This window comes from Ranitomeya variabilis, chromosome 1 (assembly GCF_051348905.1).
Source record: "Ranitomeya variabilis isolate aRanVar5 chromosome 1, aRanVar5.hap1, whole genome shotgun sequence".
NCBI lineage: Eukaryota > Metazoa > Chordata > Amphibia > Anura > Dendrobatidae > Ranitomeya > Ranitomeya variabilis.
In genome coordinates this window covers 265643314-265658464 of record NC_135232.1, presented here as the reverse complement: position 1 = coordinate 265658464, position 15151 = coordinate 265643314, and the positions used below count along the sequence as shown (strand labels likewise).

The 15151-nt window shown below is 46.4% G+C and overlaps 1 protein-coding gene across 2 annotated transcripts in view; it reads right to left on the bottom strand.

Moving 5' to 3' along the window:
- DGCR2 (DiGeorge syndrome critical region gene 2) overlaps positions 1-15151 on the bottom strand; it is a 139551-nt gene that overhangs the window by 75993 nt on the left and 48407 nt on the right. For both annotated transcript variants that reach the window (XM_077293449.1, XM_077293450.1), the window contains 2 exons: positions 1185-1310; positions 74-293 (listed from right to left, as the gene is read on the bottom strand). In XM_077293449.1, coding sequence (XP_077149564.1) covers positions 74-293; positions 1185-1310 — 346 coding nt within the window. The remainder of the gene's footprint in view (positions 1-73; positions 294-1184; positions 1311-15151) is intronic.

Sequence of the window (15151 nt, the reverse complement as noted above, 5' to 3'; positions counted from 1 at the left end):
GCCATGAAAAATTTGCAAGGTACAAAACATAATTACCAGACTAATCAGAGTATTCCATAAACATATACCTCACCTTCTCTGGTCTTTTCTTAAATATGGCCTATCTTCCATTTCCCATTCTTGAGCCAAAATAAACTTTAGTTCGGAGTCTGTGGTAAATGTAGCTAGAGAGCCATTCACCTTCTGACAGGTCTGAACAGCATCCCAGTAGTTCTCACCGGAGGAATACACCTTATAGCAGCTTGCTGTGCCATCGTAGTGATGCCACCCTGATGGGCATTTCCCTAGGAAACCTAAAAGGAGGACGGCGGTACACACATTTATAGATTTAACATATTAACTTTTCTTTATTTGACAGAAAAGATGATCAGAAGTGTAAATCTACTAAAGGTTTATCCTACGGGCGTCATTAAAGTATTTATTTTCATCTATCTTAATATGCATTCCTAGCTTGTGTTATTTATTAATGGGAAAGTAACATCAACATTTTTTTTACCAAGTAGCCAATCACCGATAGATGTTTTCTACTAACTAGTGATTTTTTTCATTACATTTTCTGTGCAGGATTATAAGCGCAGCCATGTTGCTCAAGCTTGTGTTAACAAGCTTCTGAATTATGTCCAAGTGGCTACGGTAAAACATAAGAAATATTAGACGGATGGAAGTGATCACCGATCTGCAAATGAGGCTATATATCCAAAGCCTCTGTCACTCCAGCTCTATTCCCAATCTAGCACCACATCCTCCTCTTGACAGATGATTCCTATGCCTGTAGTCACACTCCAGAGGCGGTACGTCAAGCAGGATGGGTAGCGATGAGCAAGGAATAGAGCTGGAGTGACAGAGGCTTCAAGTCTACAGACTCACTTACACAAAAATTAAAACACAGATTTCTTAGCAACGAAGGAATGGACTGGCCCAGTAATGGTATTGCTGGACTTGTCTTTGAAAGAGCTACATGCACATGTAAATATTTGCGTGGTGAAATCCCGCTGACAGATTCTTTTTAACAAGAGGTCAATATAATTAAATAATTCTGTATTTTTTTGGATTATACACTATAGCCATTTTTATCTATAACGTTTGCATGTGTCATAATTCTACTTCCTGGATACAAGATGAAAATGGAGTGCTATCATATCAAAAGGCAATTAAATGAATGAAACACAGGAACACAAACTTACTACTAAACCGCACAGGTTGGGCCAAGTTAACCGTTTGGAATCGAGTCCCCTCTCCAGTCCGGACACGACCGTGTCGTGTCTCCACGCTCTCTTTTCCATGAAACCCTCTTTGGTCTCCTCCCACTCCTTAAATAAAAGAAGAATAAATACAATTTTAAAAAAGTGCTGAAATTCAATACAAATCATCCCTCCCTCGTATGTGCCAACTGCCGTATTTGTTCAGGATCCATGATATACATGATCATTGTTACTATTTATGATCCATGTGACATCTACTATATAATTGTCTAAGGGTCACTTCCGTCTGTCTTTCTGTCTGTCATGGATATTCATTGGTCGAGGCCTCTGTCTGTCATGTAATCCAAGTCGCTGATTGGGCGTTTTGCCACGACCAATCAGCGACGCACACAGTCCGGAAGAAAATAGCCGCTCCTTACTCCCCGCACTCAGTGCCCGGCGCCCGCATACTCCCCTCCGGTCACCGCTCACACAGGGTTAATGCCGGCGGTAACGGACCGCGTTATGCCGCGGGTAACGCACTCCGTAACCGCTGCCATTAACCCTGTGTGTCCCCAATTTTTTTTACTATTGATGCAGCCTTTGCGGCATCAATAGTTAAAAATTATTTAATGATAAAAATAATAAAAAAAACAAAAAACCTGCTATACTTACACTCCATAGTCCGCCAAGCCGCTCGCGCCGGCCGCCATCTTCCGTTCCCAGCGATTCATTGCGAAATTACCCAGAAGACTTAGCGGTCTCGCGAGACCACTAAGTCTTCTGGGTAATTTCGCAATGCATCATGGGAACGGAAGATGGCGGCCGGCGCGAGCGCCTCGGCGGAGCTTCTCTGGATCCCAAGCGTCGGTAACCGCTTCCTGGATCCAGGCGCCAACGGAAGGTGAGTATATAACTAATTTTTATTTTAATTCTTTTTTTTTTTTGCCCACATGTCCACATTGCTATATACGTGGGCTGCGCAATATACTACACGGGCTGCGCAATGTACAACGCGGGCTGCGCAATGTACTACGGTGTCTGCGCAATGTACAACGTGGGCTGGGCAATGTGCTGCGTGGGCTGCGCAGTGGGCTGCGCAGTGGGCTGCGCAATGTACTGCGTGGGCTGCGCAATGTACTGCGTGGGCTGCGCAATGTACTGCGTGGGCTGCGCAATGTACTGCGTGGGCTGCGCAATGTACTGCGTGGGCTGCGCAATGTACTGCGTGGGCTGCGCAATGTACTGCGTGGGCTGCGCAATGTACTGCGTGGGCTGCGCAATGTACTGCGTGGGCTGCGCAATGTACTGCGTGGGCTGCGCAATGTACTGCGTGGGCTGCGCAATGTACTGCGTGGGCTGCGCAATGTACTGCGTGGGCTGCGCAATGTACTGCGTGGGCTGCGCAATGTACTGCGTGGGCTGCGCAATGTACTGCGTGGGCTGCGCAATGTACTGCGTGGGCTGCGCAATGTACTGCGTGGGCTGCGCAATGTACTGCGTGGGCTGCGCAATGTACTGCGTGGGCTGTGCTATACACTACGCATACATATTCTAGAATACCCGATGCGTTAGAATCGGGCCACCATCTAGTGTATTATAACAGTCTTTTTTTAACGGATAAAAAAGCATACAAAAAAAAAAAATCTGTTTGTTTTATATAAAGCATTAACAGTTAAAAGGGGATTCACAAGTTTAGCAGTTTGGATAGAGGATAATTTACCGGTCGCTGGGACCCCACAGTCTAGTGAACCAGGGCCAGCAGTGGGTGCTCATGCATACCTGCGTTCATTTCATTCATTATAGGAGTATCAAAGACCAGCCAGACATTGCGCTCAGCTTTCTCCGGCGCTCCCATTAAGAATGAATTCAGCAGCAGTGGACATAATCCACCACTGTCCCATTCACATGCGGCTCTTCAGAGCCCTGGTTCTCGGGATTGTTAGAAGGCCCAGCGTTTGAGAAGTTATTCCCCATCACATGTATAGAGGATAACTTCTAAAACTTGAGACAACCCTTTTAACTAGCCACGTAAAATAACACTACTAAAATTTCCCTCACTAAAAATCGGCGTGAAACAAGGTTTCTAAACTCTTCTGACATAGGTCCATATGGCTGGCAGACACAGCTGCAAGCTGCAAAGAGGCAGGTGTGGTTCTGGATTTAGCCCACAAGAATGTGTTGTGCAGAGTGACTCTAATGCCACTTGTGCTGGGAACAGTATCAGTATCAGACAAGCCATATGCTCCTATTTCAGGAGCAGTGAAATATCGCAACCCTCATAACACTGCTCTGGAATTTGTTTCCGGTCTGATAGATACTGCTCGTCATCTTCAACAACTTGTTAACACCAAAGTTCCAAGCAAAACTGTAGTCAGGCTGAAACTATTTGGATGCAATTTTGTCACTTGCAATATAGCTGCTATATACTGTAGACACCAATTTTATGTGCATTTTGTAAATAAAAAAACCTCTACATTAACAGCGATATTCCATTTTAAAGCTTTTGACTTACTTCCAAGAGACCTTTATACTTTTCTCTCGACAGAATATGAGGGCTTTTGTTTAGTAGGAGTTGTAGTTATGAAGAACACTATTCATTTTACCAAAGAAAATAAATGTACAGACAAATAAGAAAATAAAAAATATGTTAAAAAAAAAAAAAAGCAGTTCCACAGTGATATTTTCTTTTTATTGCATTTTTTGCAACTAAAAATAAAAATTTTTTAGCCATTCTTCAGATATTAACACTTTTCTTTTGCTTAAAGTTTGTTGCCCAGGATACAGACAAGCGTCCTAAAGCTGGATAGGATTAGGAGGTAACAGCGTGCTCCAGTGAACCTGGTTAACAAAACAGTGCTTACAAACTCAATGGTAAACAGCTTGTAAGCAGAGATGAGCGAATGCCAACTGTAAAATTCGGGGTTCCTACCGGACACCCAGTGTCCGGTGCTAAACACAGACTTCAAGCAGAAGTCCATTGTACTGTTCGGGTTTGGATGCCGAATAAAGCTAACTGAAAAGCAGCAGTGCAGCCAATCAACATGCTTTACGACTGTGGGCACTTTCAGAACCATCACAGCCATGCCAAGTATTGGCATGCTGTGTTTGGCTGATGCACCAAGTGATTCAACCTGTATGAAAACTGGATCATGGGTTGTGCCACCATTCTATTCTTAACCTGGTGCAGAGTGCCCCCAACAGTGTATTACTCTGCGGGGCACTTCTCTACACTGTACCCTTTTTTGGGGAGCAAAAAATTAAAAGAGCATCAAATAGGGGACGTGGTGCTGCTGGTGGTGGTGTAGCTGCTGCAGGGAGAAGACATGGGCGTTCTGTGCCTGATGGCACCCAAATGAAACACCTTCCTTGGGTGAACGAAGGCACAGTTTTGTGGGCCCGAGTACCACTGAACGTATGGTGAGGCCACAACAGTTGATACGGTTTTAGATTGGATTGCTGAAGAGTGCCTCCAGTTCCTTCTGTCACCTGAGGTGTAAGGACATCTGTCTTGCACCTCACCCCCTTGCAAATCAGCCAAGCAGTCTGAGCCCCAAGTCATGCAGCAGTCACTTCTGATTATTGATGACTCTGCTGACTGTGGTTCCATGGGCCATCTACTTGACCCTGCCCAACAAGTGGAAGAGATCGAGTGCACTGATGCCCAACCACTTTTTCTGTTTGAGGATAAGTACATGGATCAGCAGACAACCACAGCACATCTGTGATGACAATGACGCCGAAGACGAAACACAGGTGCCAACTTCTGTATCTTTCTGCAGTGTGCAGACCGGCAAAGACAGCAGAGGCGGAAGTGGGTGGAAGATGATGCGGGGAATGATGAGGTCGTAGAGCCCATATGATGTGCTCAGTTGGGTGGAAGAGAAAGAGGTCATACTGCCCCAGTTGTACAGCAAAAGAAGGAGCAGGGTGGAAAAGCACAGTGGCGGGCCCCTAGCCAGTACTTCGGCTGCTACTGCCCATAGAGCTGACGAACTGAGAACACTAAAGCCAACTAAAAGGAGCTACCTGGCACAGGGGCAATGTGCGAAGAGAAGAGTGGTTTGCACGCTGTACTGTCAGAGTCTGAAGCGAAGCATAAATGTTCTGAACCTGAGCACCACCTGCATGACAAGGCATCTTAATCAAACCACGAGGAGCAGTGGAGTACACACCTGAAATACCAGGAAAGATCCAAGACTTCTCCTGCTCCCTCTCCTGCTGCGGTTTTGACCTCTCCCTCCCACTTCCAATCAACAGGGCCACCTAGGTCACAGCAAAAAAAGGATGTGACAGCACCACCATCACCAGCAGTGTCACGGAGCATCTCCACATCATCCCATGAAAGTGTTCAGCTGTCCATCCCGCAAACACTGGAGAAAAATGGAAAATACCTCCGTGCACAACTGCATCAGTGGCAAGGTCCACATAACCACGATACGTGGATCAGAAAGCACGGCCAGTAACGTTACATCTCCCTAATTGCCCACTGGGTAAATGTATGACGGCTAGGCCTGAGGCGGAAGGTATTCTGGTGTATGTCCTACCACCACCGAGGATTGCTTGATGTTTCTCTGTCCATGTTCCCTCCTTCTCCAACTCTGCTTCCTCCACCGCCTCTCCATCCAGTCAGCGTAACACCTGCACCACCAACTTCAGCACAGCCAGGGAGAAAAGACAGCAGGCTGTTCTGAAATCTGAAACTCATCTGTTTGGGGGGAAAAAATACCACTCCGCGCATGAGCTGTGGATGGGGATCAAAAAACAGACCAATGAGTGGTTCGTGCCGCTAAACCTCAAGTCCCGTGGTGTATGATAACGGGCCAAATTTCGTAGCAGCTCTGGGCCTTACCGGTTTGACATATCGCTTGCCTGGTCCATGTGCTAAATTGGTGGTGCAGAGCTTCCTTAAAAATGAGACAGATATGTCAGGGCTGCTGCTGAAAGTGAGGGCGGTCTGTGAGCACTTTTGGCGTTCTCACTCTGCTGCGGCTCGACCTGTCTGCACTGCAGTGACATTTCTGCCTTCACGCTCACCGCCTCATATGCAACGTACCTGCAAGGTGGAACTCCACGTTACATACGCAAAAAACTGTGGGAGCAGCAGGCAATGATGAAGTTTCAGCAGTAGCATGGGTGAGTTGCTCTAAGGAACGCCACTTCATCAACGAGTGGGCTATATTGTGCTGCTTCGAATACTCCACCAACATGGGCAGCGCTGATGATGCGGTCATCAGTGTACTAACCTATTTCTACGCCTGCTTCAAAAAATGCTTCAGGCGATGATGGATAAGGTGGTGGCAGGCACAGGAGGAAGAGGAGGAGGAACTGGTACCATTCATCCCGATATCAGGCCAGTCACCCACACATGGCTTGGACGTTGGGGTCCTGTACCAACAACGGCCAGGACCCCAACGGCAAAGTACACGGCTGTTCAACCAGGGGACAGTTTTGGAGGATGAAGAGAAACTGTTAACAGCATGGTAGTACTCAAAGCAGCTCACAGGCATCACTGGAGCATGGTGGGGAGGAATACAGAGGACACAGACGATACAACTCCCACCGAGGACAGCTCATCGTTGGCTCTGGGCAGCCTAGCACACGTGAGCCAATGCATGCTGCTACGCCTGCACAAAGACCGCCGAGTTGCCCAGATTGTTAGAAATGCTGATTACTGGGTGGCCGCCTACAAGTAATCTACAAGGACAACGCACAATCCTTACTTCCGTCACTGGAGCAGGATCGCAAAAATGTGGGAATACAAGCACACACTGGTAAACTCACTACTGATGGCGTTCCTACCTGACAGCAGGGGCTCAGTGGAAGAACAAGGCAGAGGAGGAGGAGGAGAAGTCTCCAACAGGGCTGGGGCACCAGCACCAACACCTCAGAAGGGAGGGTTAGCATGGTCAAAATGTGGAAAAACCTCCTAGACACGCAACAACAGAAGGCACCACCATCTGACATGGTCCGTTTTAGCAGGAGGCAGTGTTTCAAGTTCAACAACATGGTGAAAGTATGCGTCCACACATCCCCACATACTGAGTGATGGGTTTGCCTCATTTAACTTCTGGGTCTCCCAAATTGGACACATGGCCTGAGCTTGCCCTGTACGCCTTGGAGGTGCTCGCCTACGGAAAGTGTACTGTCAGATTGTGTGTTTAGCACAGCGGAGATGTGATCACAGACCGGAGTACTAGTCTATACATTGCAAACATGGGCAAGCTCACATTCATTAAAGTGAACCAGGCATGACTCCCACAGGACTTTGGCTGACTAGAGAAGAAAACCAGCTGCACACAGCCATTGTTGTACTCCACCACAGTTTTGATCATTCTATTTGCCATTCCTAATGTTTTGGGGCCTCCCCAAGTTAAAACAAAAAACATGTTGGATACCACCTCTTCCATCTACACTGCCATGTCCACCTCCACTTGGACCTCTGTCTCCTTGTTCAAGGTTATTTTTTTTTTTTTTATTCTATGTCAGTTTAAAGGGAACCTGTGACCCCCCCAGGCGTTTTTAACTAAAAGCCACCTTGCGCAGCACTAATGCTGCATTCTGTCAAGGTGGCTCTTTTGGTTGGGGGTCCCTGCCAACGCTGAACTATTCGTTTTTAGAATTTGCCTTTCCTACCTGTAGTTTGTCAGGGGGGCATGTCTTTTCCCCTGACACAAACGCCTCCCTGCCATCACTTAGGGCCTCCTTGCGCCGCCTCTACTTCCTTCATTAACGTCCCTGACGCCTGCGCTGTAAGTTTTTTTATTTTGGGCATGCGCAGTTTGCGCTGCCCTTCGACTCCCATCACATGATGGGAACTTACAGCGCAGGCACCGGGGACGTTAATGAAGGAAGTGGAGGCGGCGCTCGGAGGCCCCGAGTGATGACTGGGAGGCGTTTGTGTCAGAGGGGGGAAAGACATGCCCCCCTGACAAACTACAGGTAGGTAAGGCAAATCCTAAAACGAATAGTTCAGGGCTGGCAAGGACCCGAACTAAAAGAGCCACCTTGACAGAATGCAGCATTAGTGCTGCACAAGAAGGCTCTTTTAGTTAAAAACGCCTGGGGGGGTGACAGGTTCACTTTAAGTCTTTTTCCTTTCCACATTTGCTTGCTTGGCAAATGTCCTGATTTTACCACCATTTTGCCCTTATTACGACCATTTAACAGCATAAAAGTTTGGGTCCCCATTGGCTTCTATGTGGTTTGGGTTAAGTTCTAGTAACTGAACCAAACTATGGACTACAGCTCAACCAAACCCAAACATCCACGGGCCCGCTCATGCCTACTTGTAAGGCCTAATTTCCTTTTTGAAAATTTTAAAATATGAATATATGTATAAAATATACACTGGGGGAAATAAGTATTTGATTCCTTGCCGATTTTGTAAGTTTGCCCACTGACAAAGACATGAACAGGCTATAATTTTAAGGGTAGGTTAATTTTAACATTGAGAGATAGAATATCAAAAATAAAATCCAGAAAATCACATTGTATAAATTATATACATTTATTTAAATTTTGCAGTGAGAAATAAGAATTTGATTCCTCTGGCAAACAAGACTTAATACTTGGTGGCAAAACCCTTGTTGGCAAGCACAGCAGTCAAGACTTTTTTTGTAGCTGATGTTGAGGTTTGCGCACATGTCAGGAGTCATTTTGGTCCACTCCTCTTTGCAAATAATCTCTAAAGCATTCAGGTTTTGAGGCTGTCGCTTGGCAACTCGGAGCTTCAAGTCCCTCCATAAGTTTTCTTGTGGGATTAAGGTCTGAGAACTGGCTAGGCCACTCCATGTGCTTCTTTCTGAGCCACTCCTTTGTTGCCTTGGCTGTATGTTTGTGTCATTGTCTTGCTGTAAGACCCAGTCACGACCCATTTTTAATGTCCTGGCGGAGGGAAGGAGGTTGTCACTCAGGATCTTACGGTATATGGTTTTCTTGATGACTGTGGTCCCAGCTGCCTTGAGATCATTAACTAGTTCCCACCATGTAGTTTTAGGCTGATCGCTCACCTACCCCACGAGGTGAGATTTTGCATGGTGCCTCAGATTGATGTCGATTGACAGTCATTTTGTATTTATTCCATTTTCTTGCTATTGCACCAACAGTTGTCTCCTTCTCACCCAGCGTCTTCCTTATGGTTCTGTAGACTACTCCAGCTTTGTGCAGGTCTATGATCTTGTCCCTGATATCCATAGAAAGCCCTTTGGTCTTGTCCATGTTGCACAGGTTAGAGTCTGACTGATTAATGGAGTCTGTGGACAGGAGTCATTTATAAAGGTGACTATGTAAGACAGCTGTCTTTAATGCATGTAACGAGTTGATTAGAAGCGTCTAACTCAGTGTTTCTCAACTCCATTCTTCAAGACCCCACAACAGGTCATATTTTCAGGATTTCCTTAGTATTGCACAGGTGATAATTTCATCACCTGCTCAAGCATTAATTCCATCGCCTATGCAATACTAATGAAATCCTGAAAACATGACCTGTTGTGGGGTCTTAAGGACCGGAGTTGAGAAACACTGGTCTAACTGGTCTGCAGGAGCCAGACTCTTAATGGTTGGTAGGGAATCAAATACTTATTTCTCACTGCAAAATGTAAATAAATGTATATAATTTATACAATGTGATTTTCTGGATTTTATTTTTGATATGCTCTCTCTCAATATTAAAATTAACCTGCCCTTAAAATTACAGACTGTTCATGTCTTTGTCAGTGGGCAAACTTACAAAATCAGCAAGAGATCAAATAATTATTTCCCCCACTGTGTATATACAATGCTCAAAAAAATAAAGGGAACACTTAAACAACAGAATATAGCTCCAAGTAAAAAAAACTTCTGTTAAATCAAACTGTCCACTTAGGAAGCAACACTGATTGACAAACAATTTCACATGCTGTTTTGCAAATGGAATAGACAACAGATGGAAATTATTGGCAATTTTCAAGACACTCAATAAAGGAGTGGTTCTGCAGGTGGGGACCACAGACCACATCTCAGTACCAATGCTTTCTGGCTGATGTTTGGTCACTTTTGAATGTTGGTTGTGATTTCACACTCGTGGTAGCATGAGACGGACTCTACACACAAGTGACTCAGGTAATGCAGCTCATCCAGGATGGCACATCATTGCGAGCTGTGGCAAGAAGGTTTGCTTTGTCTGTCAGCGTAGTGTCCAGAGACTGGAGGAGCTACCAGGAGAGAGGCCAGTACACCAGGAGACGTGGAGGGGGCCGTAGGAGGGCAACAACCCAGCAGCAGGACTGCTACCTTAACCTTTGTGCAAGGAGGAACAGGAGGAGCACTGCCAGAGGCCTGCAAAATGACCTCCAGCAGGCCACAAATGTGCATGTGTCTGCACAAACTGTTAGAAACCGACTCCATGAGGATGGTCTGAGTGCCCGACGTCCACAGATGGGGGTTGTGCTCACTCACAGCTCAACACCGTGCAGGACGCTTGGCATTTGCCACAGAACACCCGGATTGGAAAATTGGCCACTGGCGCTCTGTGCTCTTCACAGATGGAAGCAGGTTCACACTGAGCACATGTAACAGATGTGAAAAAGTCTGGAGATGCCGTAGAGAGCGATCTGCTGCCTGCAACATCCTTCAGCATGACTGGTTTGGCAGTGGGTCAGTAATGGTGTGGGGTGGCATTTCTTTGGAGGGCCGCACATCCCTCCATGTGCTCGCCAGCGGTAGCCTGACTGCCATTAGATACTGAGATGAGATCCTCAGACTCCTTGTGAGACCATATGCTGGTGCAGTTGGCCCTGGGTTCCTCCTAATGCAGGACAATGCCAGACCTCATGTGGCTGGAGTGTGTCAGCAGTTCCTGCAAGATGAAGGCATTGAAGCTATGGACTGGCCCGCCCGTTCCCCAGACCTGAATCCGATTGAACACATCTGGGACATCGTGTCTCACACCATCCACCAACGTCACGTTGCACCACAGACTGTCCAGGAATTGGCGGATGCTTTAGTCCAGGTCTGGGAGGAGATCCCTCAGGAGACCATCCGCCGCCTCATCAGGAGCATGACCAGGCATTGTAGGGAGGTTAGGCAGGCACATGGAGGCATTACAGACACAACTGAACATCATTTCCTTGTCTTGAGGCAATTCCACTGAAGTTGGATCAGCCTGTAATTTGATTTTCCACTTTGATTTTGAGGATCATTCCAAATCCAGATCTCCATGGGATATTCATTTTGATTTACATTGATCATTTTTATGTTTTATTGTTCTCAACACATTCCACTATGTAATGAATAATGATTTGCAACTGAAATATTTCATTCAGTGATATCTAGGATGTGGTATTTTAGTGTTCCCTTTATTTTTTTGAGCAGTGTATATTTTTTGCCTAAAATACAAAGGAAATGTGTCATCTTTAACTTCAGGCCTTTTAGAGATCATTTCATCTTCAACTTGCTTAACTGTTCACAATAACAGTAAATTTGACCAGGGGTCACTAAACTTTTACGTGCCACTGTAACAGGACATGCAACAGACATGTGGAGGAATGTTTGTTTGTTGCGTACATATTGCAAGAAACTCCTAGCCGTGACTGGTGTGGCGTATTTTTCAGTTACTTCCACATGCTTTATACTTAATCAGCATAAATATCTCCAGACAAAACCAAAGTGTGTGGAATGATCATATATCAATTCTAATGCAGCTGGAAACAGAAAGTGGTCTTCTGTAATGCTGTTGGATCGATAACAGTGACTACCAGCATTTCATTTTAATGGTGCGGTTTAGATCAATGATAGTAGCACACTTTGGGCAGAAGTGTGTATAAACAAAATAGGAAGAAATTAAAAACCATTTTCAATTACGTCCTGCAAAGAAGAAATGAAACAGCAGATTCCAAACTCGCTGTGGATTGCTGTTCATAGGACACAAGATATCGATGACCTTTGTATCTATATTAAGCTTAGGACACTGAAAATGGACCACGGTTAATAAGACACCTGTGCAAAAAGGATTATCTGCTTCACATAAGCACTAATTTAATTAAAACCAAAATATGCTTCTTTCAAAAGTTCCCAGAAACAACGCAATACTTGTCCATGGGTTGTGTCTGTATTGCAGATCTGTTCCACTGAAGTGTGACCTGCAGTACCACAGATAAACTGTAGACAAGTGTGGTGCTGTTTTAGGAAGAAAGAAGCAAATGTTATTCACTACCCAGCCTACATCCTGTGTCAGATATCATTGAAAATAAAAGGGTCCAACTTTGATGATAGCATAAGACCGGGTTTCCTTTTATCCATGCCAGCCTTACAAAAAATGATCACCATGATTATGCATAGTAAAGTAAAGGCTATAATGGGGCTGTTACACAGATTCAAGAGCTAACGTTAGTGAAGGAATCTGCATTTTGGTCGTTTAATCAGCATTTGAAGTGCGGGTGACAAGCTTTTGATTAATAAGGGAACGACTGTGGGTAGGGTCTTGGGGTCCTGCTCCGTTCCCTCCGCCTGCCTCTGATGTCCAGTCCGTCTTTCTGTTTTAAAGTTAGTGTCTGTAGATTGATCATCAGGCGATCTTTAATAAAATGGCACTGGTGGCAGCACATGCGCAGATTTATATCTCAGTTCAGAGAAAAGCAGAGATCTCAATCTGCACATGGGCCTGCAGCGGCGCAATTTTACTGAAGACCGAAAAAACCTCAATATGAGGAAGATACAGATACTAGAGGGCAGGAGCTGAAGACCCTACCCCCACAGTCCTGCCCCTATGCACCAAAAGCTTATGGTTATTGCGCCCAAACTCTAAATGTTGATTAAACAACAACCAGGATGCAGATTTCTTCACTGAAGGGATCTATTGAATCTATATAACAACATGATTATGGCCATACTATTTAAAGGGCCACTGTCACCTCCCTACAGCTGTTATAAACTAAAAGAGCCACCTTGTGCAGCAGTAATGCTGCATTCTAACAAGGTGGCTCTTTTAGTTTTAGGTTCAAGTATACCCCAAATAAAGCGTTTTTATACTTAGCCACAATTCCTGTCTCTAGCCAGGTAGGCGGGTCCTCACTCCCCAGCTTGGCCAGCTCCTCTGCCGTCACTCCAATCTTCCTGCGTTTTCGGCGCCGCCCCCTCAGCGCTGTTATCATTTCAAAACCGGCGCCTGCGCTGTGTACTGGTGTCCTGCGCAGATGCAGTAAGCTCTGGCCGTCTGACATCCCAGCCAGGCTTGCACACTGCGCCTGCGCGGGCATTGCAGCCAGCCACCTTTGGAATCCCCGGAAAACGTCTTCTTATCACTATACATTTATGTTTCACCTATACAGAATATTCAGTGTAATGGCTGATACCAGAGAACAAAAGACATCCACAGAACACCAGGATGGATCGCTGCACAGCAAATAGCTGTAGGACCTGCGGTGACGTCACTGCCATGTGATTGCCCTAATCACATGGCAGTGACGTCATCGCAGGTCCTACAGCTATTTGCTGTGCAGCAGATCCATCCTGGTGTTCTGTGGATGTCTTTTGTTCTCTGGTATCAGCCATTACACGGAATATTCTGTATAGGTGGAACCTTTGGAATCCCCACCCCGCACTGTGCATAATGCATAACACAGTGCGGGGCAGGGATTCCAAAGGTGGCTGGCCGCAATGCCCGCGCAGGCGCAGTGTGCAAGCCTGGCTGGGACATCAGACGGCCAGAGCTTACTGTGTCTGCGCAGGACACCAGTACACAGCGCAGGCGCCGGTTTTGAAACGATAACAGCGCTGAGGGGGCGGCGCCGAAAACGCAGGAAGATTGGAGTGACGGCAGAGGAGCTGGCCAAGCTGGGGAGTGAGGACCCGCCTACCTGGCTAGAGACAGGAATTGTGGCTAAGTATAAAAACGCTTTATTTGGGGTATACTTGAACCTAAAACTAAAAGAGCCACCTTGTTAGAATGCAGCATTACTGCTGCACAATGTGGCTCTTTTAGTTTATAACGGCTGGAGGGGGGTGACAGTGGCCCTTTAATCTGTTGTTTTGTGCCACAAATTATGTCAAAACAACATCAGCTTCATCAGGCTTTTTCATCAGTTATTAAACAGGTGAGCCGGAATCAAGATACACAATATTTAGCATTTTCTGATGTGACTTCTTTTAGTGCCTAGCGCAACAACTGATGTTCCTGAGCAATGTGAACAGTCTCACCGCACACTAAGGGATCAATTCTTGCATCAGTTTCCCTTCTGTCTCACCCGAGGGGGAGGGGGTAAGTTGGATCGGTAGGTTTAATACGAGTTAGAGATTTTATTAAGGTTTTATTTACCGTATATACTCGAGTATAAGCCGAGATTTTCAGCCCAAATTTTTGGGCTGAAAGTGCCCCTCTCGGCTTATACTCGAGTCATGATCGGTGGTGGGGTCGGCGGGTGAGCACTGTCATATACTCACCTGCTTCCGGGGCTCCTGACGCTCCCCCTGCCTGTCACACGGTCTTCGGTGCCGCAGCCTCTTCCCCTGAGCGGTCACGTGGGACCGCTCATTAGAGAAATGAATAGGCTGCTCCACCTCCCATAGGGGCGGAGCCGCCTATTCATTTCTCTAATGAAGCGGTGCCGGTGACCGCTGATAGAGAAAGAGGCTGCGGCACCGAAGACAGGCAGGGGGAAGGAGCGGGACGCCGGGAGCAGGTAAGTATCGCATATTCACCTCTCCTCGTTCCACACGCTGGGCGTCGCGCCATCTTCCCGGAGTCTCTCCGCTCTGACTGTTCAGGCAGAGGGCGCGATGACGCATATAGTGTGTGCGCCGCCCTCTGCCTGATCAGTCAGTGCGGAGAGACGCCGGGAAGATGGCGCCGAGGAGCTGCAAGCAAGACAGGTGAGTATGTTTTGTTTTTTTTTTTATTGCAGCAGCAGCAACAGCTATGGGGCAATAATGGACGGTGCAGAGCACTATATGGCACAGCTATGGGGCAATAATGGTGCAGAGCACTATATGGC